The following is a 24,450-nucleotide window of genomic DNA, read 5'->3' on the forward strand; positions in this document are numbered from 1 at the left end:
GACATTTTCCAGGTAATTTCACGACAAAGACAATTTCAGTTCAGGAAAACTACGTCGAATCGAGTAATTGCGGATGTTGAAGGTTCCAAATCACTGATTCATCTGTCTTACAGCGGACGACCATTTCTCGAGTTGGGAAAACAAGAATTCGAGGCCAATGGAGACATTTTCAACGAAAAACACCGACACGCCGCTGAAAGTCCCCACCCTGATGGGCCATTTCAATCCAAGTGAGTGCAGTTTAGAACGACATAGCTATCAGTTGATCAATTTTAGATGAAATATGCTAGAGCTCTTCAATATTTGGTATTGAAGGCGTTTCTTTAAAGTTTTTAGGCTCGAAGTGCGAACGCGCTGAAATGAAATGAGCGCCAACCGACAACGAGTAACAAAATGAAGCTCCCGAACACTGTTACTTCCCTGTCCCTGACGTCACTACCTCCTACATCCTCCTGTAAATACACGAATGTGTTGGGAGGAACAATGTCCCGAATTACGCAGTCACCAATCAGCCGCCCTTAAAATCAAGGTCCACAATCGCCCTCTCGAAATGAAACAAGAACTTTCTTAGGAATTAAACCCTTGGAAATTGATGGAGTGGTTCAGGAGGATACTAGGCATTAAGAACTTACACGAAGCTTCGCGGGATGGTGACGTAAATACAGTGAAGACATTATTAGCGAGAGGGGAAGACCCAGACAAGCGGGAGGAGGAACTTGGTGGCACGGCGTTACACGTCGCTGCCCAAAATGGACATCTAGAAATCGTCAAAGTACTTCTTGAAAAGGGAGCTCGAATTGAGGCGATCGACAATGTAGGCAGAACACCCTTATACTTGGCATCCAGGGAAGGGAAATTGGACGTCGTCACTCACCTGATCCGAAACGGGGCCCAAGTCAACCAGGCCAATAATATTGGCATGACACCCTTGTACGCCGCTTCCTACTATGACCACTTGGACGTCGTCTCTCACTTGATCCAAAATGGGGCGCAAGTCAATCAAGCAGAGGAAAATGGCACCACACCCTTTTCAATCGCTTCCTATTTGGGTCACTTGGACGTCATCAGATTGTTGCTGGAAAACGGCGCCGACGTTCACTTGACTGACAATTATGGCCGCACCGCTTTGTCCTACGCGAAAGGTTCCGTTAAAAAAGAAATAGAAAAATTGTTTGATGAACACGAAAAAAGAAAGGCGAAAGAAAAAGAAATTTCGAACGAAGGAGCGAAGAGCGGGGCGGCGGAATCGAGATCCGTTCAGACAGAAGAGACTTCAAATCTCCCCGCGGATGTATCCATCTTGAACGAAGACAAGGATAGATTGGAAGCTCAACTGTCGTCGCTCAGGATTGAAAAAGAGAAGTTAGAGAGTGAGATTGAAGAACTGAAGCGAGAAAGATCGGAATTAAGCGGATCGAGTGAGACGCCGGACATAAACAGCGCCGGCCCTTCGAGAAGTGACATTGACGAGATTGAAGCCCGGGAAAGGGAACTGGCCCAATTGACGGAGACATTATCCAAGATGAACCTACGCAATGCCGAAATGAGGATGAGACTCAAAAACAGTTCTGCGCCGGCGAGTCAAGGGCAACAGTTCAACTTGGTGAATCAAGGGACCATTAACATCATCGGGCCGGCAACCATAAACAACATCAGCACCCCGATAGACCAAAGAAACATAAACCCGGGAGACAACTCTGGGGTAACTAATTCAATCGTCAATAATCCACCTTATTTCGTATCGCCGGAAGTTAGGCTTATCTCGGCATTCGTGGAGGGGAATAACGGGAAGAAATTAGTCTGTCGTCTGCTACAAAGGCGAAAAATATTTACTGTAGCAGACGACTGACGAATTTCTTCTCGTTACTCCCCTCCACGAATCCCGAGATAAGCCTAACTTCCGGCGATAGGAAATTAGGTGGATTGAAAAGGTAAGTTATTCTCGAAATAAACAGGGATAGATTTAATTTTAGAAGCAGGAATGGAGAACGGTTATTATTTACTTCAGTTCGACTCATAGCCCACCCAGTATAGAGCCCCTCCCTCCAACACGTAAAGAAAAGTTTTAATTATCTTATTGATTTTGAAACTTAAACTACGTTTTGATGACGTTGCTGACGGGGACGGCGAAAAATACGTAATTCTTTTTTTACCTCTGTCGCTATGACCCTCCCGCCTCTTCTTTCATACCCTCCCCCGTCCCATGGAAGGGGGTCCGGGACTTTCACGCGCGTCCAAATTACTCTGTTCTCCATTCCTACTTTTAAAATTAAATCTATCCCTGTCTCGACGCTATCTGAGAATGCGCTTAAGCTTCTACATCCAGGAGGTTGTATTGCCACCTCTCACATTTTTTTACTATTTTTAATATTTTAGTTTCATTCATAAAGGAGGCGCGCTTTCAGCCACTCTTAAAATTACGCTTAAGATTGAACTTAGTCTTATTTCACTTCCATTTTTCACATTCTACGTCACAGGGAACTAACATCAACATCCAGTCGCCTTAAATTTTGATGCTCCTGTTTTGAGGGGACGAATTTCTTCTTGTTTCATCCAAGTTAACGTAAGGTCGGTACAATTTTGAAATTCTTGAAAAGTTTCATTGTAACAGAGACGTTTCATTGCTTTCATTTTCAGGATCAACGTCATCTCATCGTCACTCCATAGAAGTTGGGAAAGGTGAACGTGTACGCGAACGCGGGGGATCATTCCGGATGAAAAGACACGAGTGTTCGTCGCGTACGCGTCAGAAGACAGAAGTCCAGATGGATGAGGTCGAGATATCATTTACAAATGAAGGGAAATGAGCCTTAAGAGTTTTAGCGAGTGAGAGACCACGGGAAAGAACTACGTTCCCAATTTTGACCCCTTACTAAGAGAAGCAAAGTGACCGCACCAACTCAGGCAGCCTGACCTCGGGGAAGGGGAAACCTCATCCAACCCACCAACCTTACCCCTCATCTAACCCAACCTCATAATTAACCTAAACCCAATATTTACCTTAATCCAAACCTCCCCCCCCCCTTCTACTGAGGAGACAGGCTCTGCTTGAGATTCAGGACATTGTGGTCAAGCACAACCTGTAAAGGTTGTTAAAGGGAAAATGGACAGACGACCACCATTATTAAATCTCTTTAGATTATAGTGGACAGTTCATTCTCCCTTTAAGTGTCTTCTCGCAGTTCTATCTCGTGGTTCCTTCCACTTTCCCTTCATCTGGAATTGTTGTCGGCCAATTCGACCACTGTCCCGACAACTGGACACAACCTTCTTCCCCCGACTAAACGGTGTCCTCAAAAGAGTGTTCCCTCTTCTACACTTTGACCCCAAACGACCTTTGACCTTCCTCATCATGGGACTGCCTTCCAGTGAGTCACCAAATTCCGTTATTCATTTCCTCAGTTCGGGATTCGACAATTTGACTTTGACGAAGTGACGCCATTTGCAATTTATTAGTCTTTATTTATTTTGAACAATTTCAAGAATTAGTGACGAGATTCACCAACAATTGAAACCATTTACGGATTTTAAAATATTCAAAATGAGTTTTCAACATTTTATTAATTGACGCCGCGAGTCTTGGTGAACTTTTTCACGAACTTCCCGTGTAAGGTTTCGCGATAATTCCGGACCAAATAACTCAATCATTTCAAATCAAAGTTTTCGCCAAATATTTCAACCTTGTAAATAATTTATTAACTTTTTTATTCGCAAATGCAACGAAGACTTTATTTTCCGTTCATTTTAAATAATGTCCAGCGAACTTAATGGACATTTTCAAGAACGAAAGAATGAAATTATTTGCAAAATTTATTCATCTTTTTCTCATGAAATTACGAGTTTTTTTCTATGAAAATTAAAATATATTTTTCGTAACGATTAAATTTGATTGAAAGATTTAGGAGAGCAAAAATCGAAACTTAAATTTTGTTTCAAATAAGAATTGATCAAACCTAACTAGGCGTAGTTTCTCAATGTTTAATATTTTCAATTATTTGAAACCTTTCAATGATTATTTTTAAAATTGAGCGCTATTATCCAGAGACCAGATTGAAAATTTTATGGACCGGGCCGGGTCGAATTTCAAATTTTGCAAATTAAGGGGGTCGACCCGGGCCGGGCTTTCGTTTATTTTTCAAAATTCGGGCCGGGCCTGACTTTGTTCTCCTTTAATTCATAATTCAAATGAATGATAATTTAAGCTTCTTAGAACAAATGTGACGTTAATAAAATAAAATTAATTAAATTAAATTAATTTAATAAATTAAGCAAATAGGAATGCAATTCATTGATGATATGTAAAAAAAAATAGCAACGTGGCTGGTCAATTCTTGCAATCGGTCGGGCCGGGTCGCGCTTGGTCAATGCATGTAACGGGCCGGGTCGGAAAACAAACTATATACTCGGGTTGCGGACTTTTTCAAAATGCTAAATCCCGGGCCGGGTTCGCCCGTGCAGATCTCTGCTACTATCCCTTTAGTTTCCTGGGATTTTCCAAAATATTCCAGGACTTTTTGAATTATCGTAGAATTAATTATTTCCAATGTTATTTTTAGTTTAATTTTTGGTGAAATTATAATTTTAATTCTGTCAATTTTAAACCCAAGGTCCTTGCGCCTAACCTAATCTTAACTTGGCATGGGACGGACCTATTCTACCAATTAATAAAAAAAGTGTCTTTGGTAACAAAGCCTTGAAAATTAAAAGATAAGTGGTCAAAATCATTTGGGTGAAGTAACAGATATTATAATTTTCAGTTTTAAAGGCAACATAAATTACTTGAAAGAATTAGGCCTACTTATCATGTTTCTTTTTCCACCAAAATAGTTCGTTTAAAGGCCGACTTCCAGCATCGAAAAGGCTTCTAGCGAACTGAAAACCGAGAATCGAGTCCAACAATGGAGCGACCGTGCCGAAGCCTCGCTGGGTCAAAATATGGAAGGGTTCTGGCTAACTGACAGCCGTGTAATGTGGAGGTTCTAGCGAACTGAAGATGAACAATAGTAATCCTTTTCAATTTATTTCCTCTCGAATTTTTGCTTTCCCCCTGAAGGAAATTCTCTATCGCGTATCTTCAGTTCGCTAGAACCAACCACATTGCACGGCTCTCAGTTAGCGAGAACCCTTCCATTTTAACCCCAGCGGGGATTCGAAAATCGGCACGGTCCCTACTCCATTGTTAGTCTCGATGCTCGATTTTCAGTTCGCTAGAACCCTTTTCGATGCTGGAAGTCGGCCTTTAACGAAACTATTTTCAACCTAATTAATTTTGAAGCATTTTTTCTATGAACATGGGCTCTTCCCGGATAGTGGTGAACCATGGGGGTTAGGTTAAGATAATAGTGCCATTCGAAAAAAACCATTTACTTTAAAAACATTATTTTTTAGTTTTTCATAAAATATTTCATTGGTTTCAAGCTATTTTGAGGGAGCTGAACAGAACACGAATATGGACAAGTGCCCTCTACACTGCAGTTGTTCCATTTTCCTTTCTTAAGGGTCACGTCCCTCACTCTGATAGCGAAACCAAGGATGATGGTGGGGGTTGGAAGGAATGCGAAATCTGAGAGAAATCGGCCCGCGCGCTAACTGTGGAACGGCTCAGGTTGGGTGGGACACCAGAAATAGGGGGGGGGGGAATAATCGGACTCAATTGTAATCGGTTCCTCCGCAGCCCTTCTTGACTAAATACAATTGAGTCCGACTATCCCTCCCCCTATTCTTGGCCTCCCACCCAACCTCGGCCGTTCCACAGTTAGCGCGCTGGCCGATTTCTCTCAGATTTCGCATCACCCTTGGCGAAACCAGCGTTCACCTTCTTGGGGTACGCAATCGAGGGTTTTGGGCTTTGCATTGATGTAGAAGTAACGCTAATTTTAATTAAGTTAAGTGGTCCAGGAATGGACGGGCGACCGTTCTCGTACTTTGATTTCACCATCAAATTAATCTTAGCCCGCCTCGTTGCAAAATAGTGTTCCCCAAATTGAAATAAACCAAGGCTTACCCCCTTACTATCTTCCTTCATAGATCATCGCCTGTTTTCCTCTTCTATTCACGCAAATGCCAATTGCCGATTGTTGACGCAACGCGAGCACTGCGCGCTAGCTCCCACATTTTACTCTTCGTCGAAACACAAATACTAGAACAATTCGGTAGGATTGCACTTTACGTGACCCACCCAACTAACAATGGTTTCTAGTTAATTAGACTGTGGGGAGTCCGAAAAAAATAGTTAAAAAATTATTTGGCCGCCGCAAGTTGGTTAAAAATTTTTTTGAAAATTTCAAAATCCACTCACTTACCCTCATTGAAGCCGCTATCCGCTTAACGCATTCTGCACTCAATCTTGCAAAATAAGCCGGGGGGGAATGTGAAAAATTGACGTACTCGCGCCGGAAACATTTACGTACTCGCGCCGGAGATATAGCTATGGATTTTTTAAGCTTACTGAAACTGTTCATTTCTGATAAATGGACGGAAATATAATGCGAGAAAAACTGCTATGTTTTGGAAAAATCGTTGAATTTTTGGGGAATTCGATAAATGATAACGGTAAATTTTGGTAAATGCCGTCAAATTATTCTTGAATTTGATAAATCTGAAGGACAATATTTTGGAAAAGGTGTCAAATTATTCGGGAATTTGATAAATGTGAAGGACGATATCATAGAAAAAGGTGTCAAATTAATCTGAATTTGATAAATCTGGAGGACGTTATTTTGTAAAAGGTGTCAAATTATTTGGTTGTTTGATAAATGTGAAGGATGATATTTTGGAAAAGGTGTCAAATTAATCTGAATTTGATAAATCTGGAGGACGTTATTTTGGAAAAGGTGTCAAATTATTTGGGTGTTTGATAAATGTGAAGGATGATATTTTGGAAAAGGTGTCAAATTATTTGGGAATTTGATAAATGTGCATGACGATATTTTGGAAAAGGTATCAAATTAATTGGGAATTTGATAAATGTGAATGACGATATTTTGGAAAAGGTGCCAAATTATTCGGGAATTTGATAAATGTGAAGGACGATACTTTGGAAAAGGCATCAAATTATTCCCGAATTTGGTAAATGTAAAGGACGATATTTTGGAAAAGGTGTTTACATTTATTAAATTGCCGAAAAATAGGCACTCTTTCCAAAATATAGTTGCAATGACTTCCAAAATATTGATGTTGACGTTTGATAATTGACCAATAGTTTGTCGCCTTTTCCAAAATATTGCTGAAATAACTAGACGCCTTTACCAAAATATTGAAATAAATTGACGCCTTTTTCAAAATATTGAAATAAATTGACGCCTTTTTCAAAATATAATTGAAATAAATTGACGCCTTTTCCAAACTATAGTTGAAATAAATTGACGCCTTTTCCAAAATATAGTTGAAATAAATTGACGCCTTTTCCAAAATATAGTTGAAATAAATTGACGCCTTTTCCGAAATATAGTTGAAATAAATTGACCAAAATATAGTTGAAATAAATTGACCAAAATATAGTTGAAATAAATTGACGCCTTTTCCAAAATATAGTTGAAATAAATTGACCAAAATATAGTTGAAATAAATTGACCAAAATATAGTTGAAATAAATTGACCAAAATATAGTTGAAATAAATTGACCAAAATATAGTTGAATTAAATTGACGCCTTTTTCAAAATATAGTTGAAATAAATTGACGCCTTTTCCAAAATATAGTTGAAATAAATTGACGCCTTTTCCAAAATATAGTTGAAATAAATTGACGCCTTTTCCAAAATATAGTTGAAATAAATTGACGCCTTTTCCAAAATATAGTTGAAATAAATTGACCAAAATATAGTTGAAATAAATTGACCAAAATATAGTTGAAATAAATTGACCAAAATATAGTTGAAATAAATTAACCAAAATATAGTTGAAATAAATTGACGCCTTTTCCAAAATATAGTTGAAATAAATTGACCAAAATATAGTTGAAATAAATTGACCAAAATATAGTTGAAATAAATTGACCAAAATATAGTTGAAATAAATTGACCAAAATATAGTTGAAATAAATTGACGCCTTTTCCAAAATATAGTTGAAATAAATTGACCAAAATATAGTTGAAATAAATTGACCAAAATATAGTTGAAATAAATTGACCAAAATATAGTTGAAATAAATTGACCAAAATATAGTTGAAATAAATTGACGCCTTTTCCAAAATATAGTTGAAATAAATTGACGCCTTTTCCAAAATATAGTTGAAATAAATTGACGCCTTTTCCAAAATATAGTTGAAATAAATTGACGCCTTTTCCGAAATATAGTTGAAATAAATTGACCAAAATATAGTTGAAATAAATTGACCAAAATATAGTTGAAATAAATTGACGCCTTTTCCAAAATATAGTTGAAATAAATTGACCAAAATATAGTTGAAATAAATTGACCAAAATATAGTTGAAATAAATTGACCAAAATATAGTTGAAATAAATTGACCAAAATATAGTTGAAATAAATTGACCAAAATATAGTTGAAATAAATTGACGCCTTTTTCAAAATATAGTTGAAATAAATTGACGCCTTTTCCAAAATATAGTTGAAATAAATTGACCAAAATATAGTTGAAATAAATTGACCAAAATATAGTTGAAATAAATTGACCAAAATATAGTTGAAATAAATTGACCAAAATATAGTTGAAATAAATTGACCAAAATATAGTTGAAATAAATTGACGCCTTTTTCAAAATATAGTTGAAATAAATTGACGCCTTTTCCAAAATATAGTTGAAATAAATTGACGCCTTTTCCAAAATATAGTTGAAATAAATTGACGCCTTTTCCAAAATATAGTTGAAATAAATTGACGCCTTTTCCAAAATATAGTTGAAATAAATTGACGCCTTTTCCAAAATATAGTTGAAATAAATTGACGCCTTTTCCAAAATATAGTTGAAATAAATTGACGCCTTTTCCAAAATATAGTTGAAATAAATTGACGCCTTTTCCAAAATATAGTTGAAATAAATTGACGCCTTTTCCAAAATATAGTTGAAATAAATTGACGCCTTTTCCAAAATATAGTTGAAATAAATTGACGCCTTTTACAAAATATAGTTGAAATAAATTGACGCCTTTTCCAAAATAAAGTTGAAATAAATTGACGCCTCATATATATTGATGTTGACATTTGCTAACTGCCCAATAATTTGCCGCCTTTTCCGAAATATTGTTGAAATAAATTGACGCCTTTTCCAAAATATTGATGTTGACATTTGGTTCTTTCTCAATAATTTGTCGCCTTTCCCAAAATATAGTTGCAAAAAAACTAGACTCCTTTTCTGAAATATTGACGTTGACATTTGCTAATTTCCCTATATTTTGACACCTTTTCTCTACGCCTTTTATTTAAATTTTTTTTTTACAAAAAATCATATTTACCAAGGATTTGACACATTTTCCCAAAAATAATGTTGAGTGAATTAAAAAAAATCCCGAATAATTTGACAGTTTTTTTCAAAATTTACCGTTATCAATTATTGAATTCCCAAAAAATTCAACGATTTTCCCAAAACATTTCAGTTTTTCTCGCATTTATATTTCCCTCCTTTTATCAGAAATAAATGTTTCCGTAAGCTTAAAAAAATCCATAGCTATAAAACTCCGGCGCGAGTCCGGCAATTTTTCACAGACCTCCTCGGCTTATTTTGCAAGATTGAGTGCAGAATGCGTTAAGCGGCTTCAATGGCGGTAAGTGCATGGATTTTAAAATTTTCAAAAATTTTTTTGACCAACTTGCGGCGGCCAAATAATTTTTTAACTATTTTTTTCGGACTCCTCATGGTCCAATTAACTAGAAACCATTGTTAGTTGGGTGGGTCACGTAAAGTGCAATCCTACCAACAATTCCACATCGGCAGTTCGCCACTCATCGAGTCACGCGCTGGAAAAGTTTAACGATAGTTCTATATTTTCTTTAAGGAACCAATTTGAAGAACTCGAAGCAGACGACTCTTCTCGATTCATGTCGTTTTCCGGGGCCGGAAATAAGCAAAGGACACTGGAACAATAAAATTTCGAAATGTTCCATAATCAGTCTGGGAAATAAGGATATTTTTTAAACAAGTCCTTGGGACCAGTGACCCCCTAGTGTCCTAAATAATAAACTGGTCTCCGGACTGGTCCCCGCCTTTGTTCTCCTATAGATTTGCAAATAATAAACTGGTCCCGAAGACCAGTAACCCCCTCTTTTTGAATTAAAAAACTAGTCCAAGCAATTAATTAACTGGTTTTGGACCAGAGGAAGTTGATGTCCCAGACTGTCCATAATTTTAAAAAAAAACAAAGGGGGTGATTGAAAATTTTGACCATTACATTTTTCCGAAAGTTTTACTAGCTTGACTTCATGGTCAAGCCCCAGGGATCAGTTAATTTACCCAGAGGGTACGTTCAGTAGCCCTCTTTGATGACAGCGCTTACTAAGCGATGTCGGATTTTCCCTACTGTACGCTTTTTCCGCGTTTCCGGTTTGGACGTCATGATGCTCAGCGCTTACCCATCAAAGAAACCATCTTGACTTTTGAAATCTTGACAGACCAAAAGTTGGCTCGGGACTTAAAAAATTAATTAATACAGTAATTGTATTAACTACTTCTACCATTCAAATGGACATAATTTTCTTAAACAAATTCATTATTCGCAAGCTCGTTAATAATTGAAAAGGGCCATTTGCGTTTCGTAACGTTTTGAGGGCCAGTAAGACAAGACGTTTCCCCAACTCCATTTTCGAAAACAGCGCTAACTTCAAAATGTCCCTTTTCCGTTCAACAACCTTTTACGTCACTGTGACGTATCGAGTCCATCAATCGTTACTGAACGTACCCCTACTCCCCCTCTTTGCTTAACTCAACTATTGAAAGACAAGTCAGGAAAACGTTTTACGTATTAGCTAGGTGTGGTTGGGGGTGGGGAGGGCGTGTTAGTTTCGTATGCGCTAATGTAAGACCATTCAGACGGTCTATAGGTTAAAGGAAACCAGTGTACTAAATATTTGCGAAATCGGTTGAAACGCGCGGACTTTGTTGCGTAGAGAAGATTTTTTTACATTTCTGGGCGCCATTTTTTAAAATGGCTTCGGATTGAAAAAATCTTTCTTAGTACGCGCCTACTACGTATGAGTAACGTTCCTGCAAATTTTCAGCCTTCTAGGGCAAGCGGTTTGGGCTGGGCGTTGATTATCAGTCAGTCAGTCAGGACTTTGATTTATATATAGATTGGAGGATCAGATGTTTTCAAGGACAACTATAAATTAATAACAGCGACCCAGCCTTTACACACGGTGCCCTTTCCGTATCAAAATGAATCTCTCATTCTAGCTACCGTGCCCGCATTCCCCATCCCCCGGCGCCAACCCAACAAACCGGTCTACAAAGTAAGTATTTCAATATATACGCTTTCCAAGAAATCGGCTTCGTTACTGGCGTCAATCAAATTAACCTTAAACTCGAGGGTTACCGCAATCTAACCGGGTAAATACTTTGAAGATACCAATCTAATTTCTATCGCAATATTTCCAAGAGCCGGAAGAGGATCTTTTCTCAACAATGGTCCAGACCAACTTGTTTTACGTCCACCCGAAGTCAGAAAATTGACTTTAACTCCTACCATAGAACTAATGTATTTCCTTTCGCAATTCTTTCACATTACGATTTCTAAGGTGGTTATGGATCTTGCCTTAATCGGTTTTTCGTGTGTCCGGGGCCAGCACACATACACACAAAACACCATCGCAAAGCTAGGTGTGATTACATAAACAACAGCTAGCAAAAACTTTGGAATTTACGCAGTGCAAGGACTCTAGTTGGGTGTTTTACCGAATCCTTTCTCTTTCAAACGCTTCTTCAAAATTTATAAGATGCGATAAGTGAACTTCAACTTTCAGTGCGTGATCCGTTCAACACTGTTGAGGGTAACTCATCGAGGAGGTGATCACTAAAACTTTCTGTTTTTCTATATAGGATCACTATGAGGTTACGGGGAATCATTTTAGCACTGTTAAAGGCGTCGAGTGAAGAATTTCTTTCATTGGTAATTTTGAAAGCGATAGGGAGTCATTGGTGAATTAAACTAGATTGGGGTTAAGGGTTACTTATCCTTATTAACAAAGATGACACAATGTTCTCGATAGATGGAGCCTTACAAAACGATGGGGTTCTAATCTGGCCGGGGCCATCTTGTTTAAAGGATTTTTAACGGTAATAAAACCATGAAAACCTTTAGGTTTGGGTTCCTCGTTGCTATTGTAGCATTAGTATTGAATCGCGGACAAGAAATCTGTAGAAATCATGTCGATTAATTTATCATTTAATGTTGATAAAGGATGGATCAAGGAGTGTAGTTTCGAGTGTCCGCAATTAGCTACTTGCAAAGGTTTTATTAATTTGGCCAAACGAAGCTATTAATGTTTAATTTGTGTGCTCAAACTTCTCCAGAATTCCTCCTCGAGTCATTTGTTCCTGGGTAGTAATTGAAACCATATTTTGGGAGGGGTCGGGGGGGGGGCGACATTAACTTTTAATTGGCATTAACTTAAACGTGCCAAATGGAGGGGGGCGGGAGACTCTTCATATCCTGGCTAAGCTAATGTAAAAGGTACGCGTCTTTCGAGTGGTTTGTTGTTTCCGTTGACTACCTGTCTTATCTTCAAAATTGATAAGTGGAATTAAACTCAATAATATTTCGTATCTGGTTAATTCTTGGGAAGAATGGCACTCTTCACTTTGGGAAGGTGAAGGGTTTCGAATGATAACACCAGGAAGCCGCGTTGACACTGACAACTGAAAACCAGAAGTAAGATGAGACTAGAAGTAAAGATCATTGGTAGTAGATCCTGGCACTAGTGAACAAATTTGAGGATTTTATGCCGCTTCAATCGCGCCTACACTAGAGAGAAAAATATTGGTTGAGTTCCAGAAAAATTTCCCACCCCCTTCCAATCAACCTAAAGCCGCGGAACACGGACGCGAGTGCTTTTTTCTAGTTCGGCCGTCTACCGCCGCGAGCGTCTCTCGTTTTGGATGGAAAATTCAGAAACCGCTACCAGAGGGCCAACCGTTGGTGTGTTATCAAGAATATTCACTTTCGCCAAGGGAATAATTTGGTTAGCTCAGTACTTCTAGTTTCATCTTACTTCTGCTGAAACCCATGACGAGGCCGTAACCATCGCTTCGAAGGGAGGTTTGAAAACGATCAGTTCCAAGTGTGATCTTACCGCGACAAACAATGGAGTCAGTCGCTGCTCTAATCTCCGATAAAAGAACTTATCAAGGTAGATTTATTACAATGAGAGAGGGAAAGATAGGTTAATCAATTCGGGGCAAGTTATGCGGATTCGAGAAAGAAATGGCGTGACTTAATCCGTTATCACGTGAGGAAGATAAAACGGGTCACCTTGGTTTCATTGGATTACAATCGTGTGTCGCAACTTTGATTAATAAAAGCGTTGCTCGGGAGAGGCGAGCGTCAGAACGGTGCTCATCGAGGTGCGATTAGGAACTAGGTCCAACAAGTCAAAGACATCAAAATGGTAAGTGATGCAGTTTCGAGTTCTTAAATAAATTGCGCGTATCGCGGGGAGTCGAGCGAAAAGTTGAAAATTCCTTTTATAAGTTAAAAATAGGATATTTGTTTTGTAGAACTTCAGATTAAATAATAAAGAGTTGTTATAGAATCTCGAGTTTAGGAATAATGGAACACTGGTTTCGTTTCTGTTTTATAGAATTTCACGAGAAGGCCAATTTCCGCACAATTTTAGAGAACCATAGCTCAATTCCACTCAATTTTTATGGCCCACTCGCGCACAGTTTTTACCCTTTTTTACCATAACCCATTTCCGCAAAGATTTAGGCTTAGCTTTCGCTTGGGTAGGGTCTGGTTAGGTTAGGCTATTCTGCAATAGAGGCTTGCTTTTTATCAAACTTGTGATTTGACCATTGCAATATCACCATCGATATAGAAAAGGGTATTGATAGACGAAAACATTGAAACAAATGTGTTTTTATGTTAAATAATAAAACCATAAGTCTATTATGTAAGGTCCCCTTTCCAAGATATCGGTTTTTGAATTTAGTGCCTTCACCAAAAATATGCCCCTTTTCCTATATATGAGTTTTAAAATTAAGTTCCTTCAGCCAAAATAATGCGCCTTTTCCAAATTATCGGCTATTAATTACGTTTTTTACAAGACTGCGGAATACGGTATACAGGATTTACGGTTAAAAACATGCAATTTTGAAATTTTCGAAAAAATTAAAAATACTTGCGGCGGGCCAATATTTTTTTAACTATTTTATTTGAACTCCCCATGGTCTAATTAGTCAGGTAAGACCGTTATTTCATGTAAATAGATATAGTGCAATCCTACCAAAATTTCCATAAACAAACATTAACCTTTGCGCATGCTCAGGTGTCTAAAAACGGAATGAATAGTAGCCGACGAAAACCAGTCCAAAAAAATGGTAGGCCAAAGGTCTGGCAGCATTGCACCTCCAAAAATAGCGCTAGGTTTAAGCGACTGCAGTAGGGGGGCGGTGTTACTTCAATATGGACCACGACCATTGGTGCCGATTCTTGACTAAAGTGGTTAAATTGAAAATTTTCAGGATTTGGGAGCTGGTTGATGGGGAAGTGGCACTCGTCATTCGGGAAAGTCAAAAAGCAGCGAATGAAGACACGAGCTTAGAGTAGGTGGTCCGCTCCACGGAACGGCGGAGTGAAACGCCCCTCGAATCTCCCTCAAAGAAACGAAGTCATTCGAGGTAACTTCATCAAATTCGAGAGTTCTTTCTTTAGTATGGTTTTGCATTTTAATAATTGCGCCCATTTCAATCTTTTTCAAATTGCAGGTGGTCGTTCCTTCTGGGCGGGGTCAAGGAAGGCGCCCAAACTCATTCAAAGTGCAACAATCGAGAGACGGACATCGAAATGCTAAAGTTCATTTTGAAATAGTTTCTGATCTAAAATCTCAATCGACGACAACGAAATTCAAAAGGTAGAACTTTATCATGCAAAAGTTCAGTTCGGGAAACAACTTGTTCAGGGTTAGCAATAAACTCCCAGATTCCCCAAATGATTCCTTCAATTTTATTTCCCAAATTATTCTTTAGCTCAAAAGCTATTTGTCAAGAACATTTTTGAGTTACAAACAAGTCAACTCTTCATTTGAACAATTATCTTTTAAACACAAATTTATCGCGCAATTTTGCAATTCTCGTAAACCCAAGAACTGTTGTTTTCCACTGAAATCAAATTGCCTTCCCTGGCGAAAATATTTTTAATTTCGAGGCATTTTTTGGAGGTCAATTACAAAACTCAATGTATATTCCAGGGATTTCAATGACTCGCGGCCATCTCTAATACGCGCACCATGAAACAACGGAGTCTTCGGCCTCTCTAAACTCCGTCAAAGACATTTTCCAGGTAATTTCACGACAAAGACAATTTCAGTTCGGACAAACTACGTCGAATCGAGTAATTGCGGATGTTGAAGGTTCCAAATCACTGATTCATCTGTCTTACAGCGGACGACCATTTCTCAAGTTGGGAAAACAGGAATTCGAGGCCAATGGCGACATTTTCAACGAAAAACACCGACACGCCGCTGAAAGTCCCCACCCTGATGGGCCATTTCAATCCAAGTGAGTGCAGTTTAGAGCGACATAGCTATCAGTTGATCAGTTTTAGATGAAATATGCTAGAGCTCATCAATATTTGGTTTTGAAGGCGTTTCTTAAATGATTTTAGACTCGAAGTGCGAACGCGCTGAAATGAAATGAGCGTCAACCGACAACGAGGAACAAGATGGAGCTCCCGAACACTGTTACTTCCCTGTCCCTGACGTCACTACCCATTAGTGTACTTCCCCGTGTAAATACGGGAATGTGTTGGGAGGAACAATGTTCCGAATTACGCAGTCCTTAATATCAAGGTCCACAATCGTCCTCTCGAGATGAAACAAGAACACTCTTAGGAATAAAACCATTGGAAACTGATGGAGTGGTTCAGAAGAAAACGGCATTCACCTAATATTCACGAAGCTTCGCGGGATGGCGACATAAATAGAGTAAAGACATTATTGGCGAGAGGAGAAGACCCCGACAAGCGGGATGAGTACAATGGTGGCACGGCTTTACACTCCGCTTCCGATAATGGACATGTAGAAATCGTCAAACTACTTCTTGAAAAGGGAGCTCGAATTGAGGCCATCGACAATGAAGGCAGAACACCCTTATACTTTGCATCCTGGGAAGGCAAATTGAATGTCGTCAGACACCTGATCCGAAACGGGGCCCAAGTCAACCGGGCCAAAAATAATGCCGTCACACCCTTGTTAATCGCTTCCCATAATGGTCATTTGAATGTCGTCACCTACTTGATCCAAAATGGGGCGCAAGTCAACCAGACACTGAAAGATGGCGACACACCCTTGTACATGGCTTCCCAGAATGGTCACTTGGATGTCGTCACACACTTGATCCAAAATGGGGCGCAAGTCAATCAGGCCGATAAAGATGGCTTCACACCCTTTTTAATCGCTTCCGAGAAAGGTCACTTGGACGTCGTCACCCACTTGATCCAAAATGGGGTGCAAGTTAATCAGGCCAATAATAATGGCGCCACACCCTTGTACATGGCTTCCCAGAATGGTCATTTGGACGTCGTCACTCACTTGATCCGAAATGAGGCGCAAGTCAATCAGGCTAAAAATAATGGCGCCACACCCTTGTACATCTCTTCCCAGAATGGTCATTTGAATGTCGTCACCCACTTGATCCAAAATGGGGCGCAAGTTAATCAGGCAGAGGAAAAAGGCGCCACACCCTTGTACATCGCTTCCCAGAAAGGTCATTTGGACGTCGTCGCTCACTTGATCCGAAATGGGGCGCAAGTCAATCAGGCAATGAAAGATGGCTTCACACCCTTGTACCCCGCTTCCCAGAATGGTCATTTGGACGTCGTCGGATTGTTGCTGGAAAACGGCGCCGACGTTCACTTGACTAACAATGTTGGCCGCACCGCCTTGTCCTACGCGAAAGATTCCGTTAAAAAAGAAATCAAGAAATTATTTGATGAACACGAAAAAAGGAAGGCCAAAGAAAGAGAAATTTCGAACGAAGGAGCGAAGAGTGGGGCGGCGGAATCGAGATCCGTTCAGACTGAAGAAACTTCAAATCTCCCCGCGGATGTATCCATCTTGAACGAAGACAAGGATAGGTTGGAAGCTCAACTGTCGTCGCTCAGAATTGAAAAAGAGAAATTAGAGAGTGAGATTGAAGAACTGAAGCGAGAAAGATCGGAATTAAGCGGATCGAGTGAGACGCCGGACATAAACAGCGCCGGCCCTTCGACAAGGCACATTGACGCGATTGAGGCCCGGGAAAGGGAACTGGCCCAATTGACGGAGACCTTATCCAAGATGAACCTACGCAATGCCGAAATGAGGATGAAACTTAAGAACAGTTCTGCGCCGGAAAGTCAAGGGCAACAGTTCAACTTGGTGAATCAAGGGACCATCCACATCGACGGGCCGGTGACCATAAACAACATCAACACCCCGATAGAACAGAAAAACATAACCCTGGGAGACAAATCTGGGGTAACTAATTCAACCGTCAATTCAAATTCCCTATCTCCGGAAGTTAGGCTTATCTCGGCATTCGTGGAGGGGAATAACGGGAAGAAATTAGTCTGTCGTCTGCTACAAAGGCCAAAAATATGCACTGTAGCAGACGACAGACGAATTTCTTCCCGTTACTCCCCTCCACGAATCCCGAGATAAGCCTAACTTCTGGCAACAAAAAGTAAGTTATTCTCGAAATAAACTGAAAAGTCTCGACCAGGGATAGATTTAATTTTAGAAGTAGGAATGGAGAACGGTTAGTATTTACTTCAGTTCGACTCATAGCCCACCCAGTATAGAGCCCCTCCCTCCAACACGTAAAGAAAAGTTTAAATTATCTTATTGATTTTGAAACTTAAACAAGTTTTGATGACGTTGCTGACGGGGACGGCGAAAAATACGTAATTCTTTTTTTTTACCTCTGTCGCTTTGACCCGCCTTTTCTTTCATACCTCCCGCCCCTGGGAAGGGGTCCGGGACTTTGACACGAGCCTAAATTACTCTGTTCTCCATTCCTACTTTTAAAATTAAATCTATCCCTGTCTCGACGCTATCTGAGAATGCGCTTAAGCCTCTACATCCAATTTAAAGAGGTAGGAGGTTCCTTTACTTTTAAAATAAGACAAGATTTTTGAAATAATTTAAAACGCGGCTTCACCCTTTTAATCTATTGTGAAATTCGAAATGCGCGGCATTTATTTTCATTTCCCTTTGACGTCATAAATACGTAAGAGCTTGGTTAACGCGCGAGAACTCGCGTGTCGCGCGCTGAAATTAAAATTTTCAAACTAGGCTTAGCATAAACATTACTGGAGCGGCAAAATATGCGCCTGTTTCTATCAACTGATAGATTTCCACCTTTTCCAAAATATCACTAAAATGGACATGTTTGAACCCCCAAATTATTGCTAAATATCTCGTTTATTGCCGCCTCTCACATTTTTTTACTATTTTAGTTTCATTCTACCCTAAAAGGAGGCGCACTTTTGGCCACTCTTAAAATTACGCTTAAGATTGAACTTTATCTTATTTACCCAATATTTTTTCACCTTCTACGTCACAGGGAACTAACATCCAGTCGCCTTAAATTTCGATGCTCCTGTTTTGAGGGGACGAATCCCTTCTCGTTTCATCCAAGTTAACGTAAGGTCGGTACAATTTTGAAATTCTTGAAAAGTTTCATTGTTACAGAGACGTTTCATTGCTTTTATTTTCAGGATCGACGTCATCTCATCGTCACTCCGTAGAAGTTGGGAAGGATGAACGTGTACGCGAACGCGGGGGATCATTCAGGATGAAACGACACGAGTGTTCGTCGCGTACGCGTCACAAGTCCAGACGGATGAGGTCGAGCTATCAATTGCAAATGAAGGGAAATGAACCTTAAGAGTTTGAGCGAGTGGAGGACCACGGGAAAGAACTACGTTTCCAATTTTGACCCACTATCCTAAGAGAAGCAAAGTGACCGCATGCCAACTCAGGAAGCCTGACCTCGGGGAAGGGGAAACCTCTTACAACCCACCAACCTTACCCCTCATCTAACCCAACCTCACAATTAACCTAAACCTAATATTACCCTAAATCCAAACCTCCCCCTTCTACTGAGGAGACAGGCTCTGCTTGAGATAAAGGACATTGTGGTCAAGCAACACCTGTAAAGGTTGTTAAAGGGAAAATTGACAGACGACCACCATTATTAAATCTCTTTAGATTATAGTGGACAGTTCACTCTCCCTTTAAGTATCTTCTGGCAGTTCTTTCTCGTGGTTCCTTTCACTTTCCCTTCATCTGGAATTGATGTCCGTCAATCCGACCACTGTCCCGACAACTGGACACCACCTTCTTCCCCCGACTAAACGGTGCCCTTAAAAGAGTCTTTCCTCTTCTACACTTTGACCACGAACGACCTTTGACCTTCCTGATCATTGGACTGCCTTGCAGTGAGTCACCAACTTCCGTTATTCATTTACTCTGTTCGGGATTCGACAATTCTTCAATTTGACGAATTGACGCCATTACCAATTTATTAGTCTTTATTTATTTTGAACAATTTCAAGACTTAGTGACGAGATTCACGAACAATTGAAACCATTTACGGATTTTAAAATATTTAAATGAGTTTTTAACATTTTATTAATTTGTGTCGCGAGTCTTGGTGAACTTTTTCAAGAACTTCCCGTGTAAGTTTTCGCGATAATTCCGGACCAAATAACTCAATCATTTCGAATCAACGTTTTCGCCAAATATTTCAACTTTGTAAATAATTTTTTAACTTTTTTATTCGCAAATGCAACGAAGACTTAATTTTCCGTTGTTTTAAATAATGTCCAGCGAACTTAATGGGCATTTTCAAGAACGAAAGAATCAGATTATTTGCGAAATTTATTCATCTTTTTCTCATGAATTTACGAGTTTTTTCTATGAAAATTAAAATATATATTTTTTGCAACGATCAAATTTGATTGAAAGATTTAGGAGAGCAAAAATCGAAACTTTAAATTTTGTTTCAAATAAGAATTGATCAAACTGAACTAGTTTCTCAATGTTTAATATTTTCAATTACTTGAAACCTTTTAATGATTTTTATAAAATTGAGCGCTACCAGATTGAAAAATTTAACGGACCGGTCGGGTCGGGTTTTTCAAATTTTGCCAATTTAGGGGTCGACCCGGGCCGGGCTTTCGTTTATTTTTCAAAATTCGGGCCGGGCCTGATTTGTTCTCCTTTAATTCATAACTCAAATGAAAGATAATTTAAACGAGTATCAGCTTCTTAGAACAAATGTATTAATTAAAGTGAATAATACACGACGCTAAAGCAAATATCAATTCAATTCATTGATGGTATGTAAAAAAAATGGCAACGTGGCTGGTCAATTCTTGCAATCGGTCGGGCCGGGTCGCGCTTGGTCAATGCATGTAACGGGCCGGGTCGGAAAACCAACTATATACTTGGGTTGGGGACTTTTTCAAAATGCTAAATCCCGGGCCGGGCTCGCCCGTGCAGATCTCTGCTACTATCCCTTTAGTTCCCTGGGATTTTCCAAATTATTCCAGGACTTTTCGGAATTATCGTGGAATTAATTATTTCCAATGTTATTTTTAAGTTTAATTTTTGGTTAAATTATAATTTTAATTCTGTCAATTTTAAACTTAATGTCCTTGCGCCTAAACTAATTTAAACTTGGCAATTAATAAAATTTCCAATTAATAAAAAAAAGTGTCTTTGATAACAAAGCCTTGAAAATTAAAAGATAAGTGGTCAAAATCATTTGGGTGAAGTAACAGATATTATAATTTTCAGTTTTAAAGGCAACATCAATCACTTGAAAGAATTAAGCGTACTTATCATGTTTCTGGATCAAGGAGTGTAGTTTCGAGTGTCCGCAATTAGCTACTCACAAAGGTTTTCATTAATTTGGCCAAACGAAGCTATTGAAGTTTATTTCGTGTGCTCGAAACTTCTCCAGAATTCCTCCTCCTCGAGTCATTTGTTCCTGGGAAGGAAATGAAACCATATTGTGGGAGGGGCTTGGGGGGGGGGGGCAGCATTAACTTTTAATTGGCATTAACTTAAACGTTAACTTCATATCATATCCTGGCTCAGCTAAAGTAAAAGGTACGCGTCTTTCAAGTGGTTTGTTGTTTTCGTTGACTACCTGTCTTATCTTCAAAATTGATAAGTGGAATTAAACTCAAAAATATTTCGGATCTGGTTAATTCTTGGGAAGAATGACACTCTTCACTTTGGGAAGGTAAAGGGTTTCGATTGATAACACCAGGAAGCCGCGTTGACACTGACAACAGAAACCAGAAGTAAGAAGAGACTAGAAGTGAAGGGCTCTAGCATTGGTGGTAGATCCTGGCACTAGTGAACAAATTTGAGGATTTTATGCCGCTTCCATCGCGCCTACACTAGAGAGAAGAAAATTGGTTGAGTTCCAGAAAAATTTCCCACCCCCTCCCCTCAACCTAAAGCCGTGGAACACGGACGAAGCGGGTGCTTGAATCTAGTTCGGGCGTCTACCGCCGAGAGCGTCTCACGTTTTGGAGGAAAAATTCAGAAACCGCTACCAGAGGGTCAACCGTTGGTGTGTTTTCAAGAATATTCACTTTCGCCAAGTGAAGAATTTGGTTAGCTCAGTACTTCTAGTCTCATCTTACTTCTGCTGAAACCCATGACGAGGCCGTAACCATCGCTTCGAAGGGAGGTTTGAAAACGATCAGTTCCAAGTGTGATCTTACCGCGACAAACAATGGAGTCAGTCGCTTCTCTAATCTCCGATAAAGAACTTATCAAGGTAGATTTATTACAGAGAGAGGGAAAGAGATAGGTTAATCAATTCGGGGCAAATTATGCGGATTCGAGAGAGAAATGGCGTGACTTAATCTAACAAACATCACGTGATCCATGAAACACTTGAGGAAGATAAAACGGGTCACCTTGGTTTCGTTGGATTACAATGGTGTGTCGCAATTTCGACGTTTAAAAAGCGTTGCTCGGGGAGAGGCGAGCGTCAGAACGGTGCTCATCGATGTGCGATTAGGAACCAGGTCCAACAAGCCAGAGACATCAAAATGGTAAGTGATGCAATTTCGAGTTCTTAATTAAATTGCGCGACTCGCGGGGAGTCAAACGAAAAAGTTGAACATTCCTTTTATAAGTTAAAAATAGGATATTTGTTTTATAGAACTTCAGATCAAATAATAATGAGGTTTTATAAGATAATTTGGGAAAAATGGAACATTGGTTTCGTTTCTGTTTTATAGAATTTCGCGAGAATGCCAATTTTCGCACAATTTTAGAGAATCATAGCTCAATTCCGCACAAATGTTTTGGCCCACTCGCCCACAGTTTTTACATAGAAATTTTAGTTCACCCTTTTTTACCATAACCCATTTCCGCAAAGATTTAGGCTTAGCTTTGGTTTGGGTAGGGTGTTGTTAGGTAAGTCTATTCAGCAATAGAGGCTTGCTATTTATTAAACTTGTGATTTGACCATTGCAATATCACCATCGATTTAGAAAAGGGTATTGATAGACGAAAGCTTTAAAACAAGTGTGTTTTTATGTTAAATAATAAAACCATAAGTCTATTATGTAAGGTCCCCTTTCCAAGATATCGGTTTTTGAATTTAGTGCCTTCACCAAAAAATATGACCCTTTTCCGAGATATGAGTTTTAAAATTAAGTTCCTTCAGCCAAAATAATGCGCCTTTTCCAAATTATCGGCTATTAATTACGTTTTTTACAAGACTGAGTGCGGAATACGGTATACAGGATTTACGGTTAAAAACATGCAATTTTGAAATTTTCGAAAAAAAATTAAAAATACTTGCGGCGGGCCAATATTTTTTACCTCTCCGTGTGACGTAGTCCAGGAGAGGTTCTGTAACGGCCGTGTCTGTGTGTGTGTGTGTGTGTGTGTCTGTCTGTCTGTCTGTCCGTTGTCACACCCACGTGACCGCGTTCGCAGTTTGCGTATCGGAGCAAACGTGTTCGCCATTTCCGAACTGCTTTCACAGACACGGAAATGGCTCCTCTACTTGAGTTCCCACACCACCATCTTCTCGTCTTTGTCCATCCCACACGGACACCAGTCTGTACTTACTGGCTTCTAATCACCACCATCTTTTGGTCTTCGTCCATTCCACTTGGACACCAGTCTGTACATACTGGCTTCAAATCACCACCATCTTCTGGTCTTTGTCCATCCCACTTGGACACCAGTCTGTACATACTGGCTTCTAAACACCACCAACCTTCTTCCGTCTATTCCACATAGACACCAATCTGTATCATTGGCTTCTACTCCATTATCATCGTTTGGTTTTAGGATATACGCGGCGATCAGCTAGGGTTACGAGAAACGTCTAGCCTCCCTAAGGTGGGATCGCCACCATAGGTTTTCGCAATTGCGCTTTTTCCTTACTATTATAATGGAAACGAATAGTATATATACCCCAAAATCTGAAGGAAGCGGGCAGGAGGGGTACCCTTCACTTTAAACGTCAATATTAGCAAAGTATGAGATAATAATAGGTATAACTTTATTTTAAACGATGTAACTATTATTAATGTTAATTATTGAAGATTAAAATAATTAAAAATAATTATATTTATTTAAATATTAAAGATAAACCTCTCGTGCAAAGAGAGAGAGAGAGAGAGAGAGATTAAATCATTGCCTCCAATATCTACCAAGGCCCGTGAATGCGATATATTTCCTTCATTGCCTCCTATATCTATCAAGGCCCGTGCATTGTGATATATTTCATTCATTGCCTCCTATATTTATCAAGGCCCGTGCATTGCGATATATTTTTCAAAACAACAACCAAAATGGGAAGCTCCTCTCAGAAACATAATAATTTCTTTTCTCTGTATATGAATTGAAAATATGGATAATATTGCGCTCCTTCTTTAATGGTATGAATCCTTGCCTGTCTATTAATATTTTACGTAGGAGTAATACGTTCGTTTTGTTTTGATGTGTAAAGTCATCCTACAGAACTATAATATTCCCTTTATCCATAATATAAAGTGAATATGTGGAAATATTTTTCGTAATTATGATGCATTTTGTAGTTTTGTAGCTTTAAAGCTCTGTTTCATTTAGATATTCCAAGGATAGTTTTTAATATTATTATTTGAAATGGCTGTTTATATATTACTTGAGCTATACTACATCAGTATATAGAATAATCCTTGATCTAATGATTTCGTGAAGAAGGCTAAGGTCTGGACTCTGTCGGGTAAATCAAGTATTATCCGCTATAGGCGTAGTGAACCAAAGAGTA

At 39.2% G+C, this 24,450-nt stretch overlaps 1 protein-coding gene across 1 annotated transcript; it reads left to right on the forward strand.

Moving 5' to 3' along the window:
• LOC149629991 (uncharacterized) lies at positions 1 to 20,172 on the forward strand. The gene is made up of 4 exons (XM_089852045.1): positions 1 to 230; positions 330 to 1,702; positions 2,478 to 2,568; positions 18,869 to 20,172. The coding sequence occupies exons 2-3, from the start codon at positions 593 to 595 to the stop codon at positions 2,505 to 2,507; spliced, it is 1,140 nt and encodes a 379-aa protein (XP_089708171.1). The 5' UTR covers positions 1 to 230; positions 330 to 592; the 3' UTR covers positions 2,508 to 2,568; positions 18,869 to 20,172.
• The last annotated feature ends 4,278 nt before the right edge of the window (positions 20,173 to 24,450 follow it).

The sequence above is a fragment of the Phalangium opilio genome, unplaced genomic scaffold, assembly GCF_054372755.1.
Source record: "Phalangium opilio isolate 3A_F unplaced genomic scaffold, DU_Popi_V2 ptg000105l_1, whole genome shotgun sequence".
NCBI classification, from domain to species: Eukaryota; Metazoa; Arthropoda; class Arachnida; order Opiliones; family Phalangiidae; genus Phalangium; species Phalangium opilio.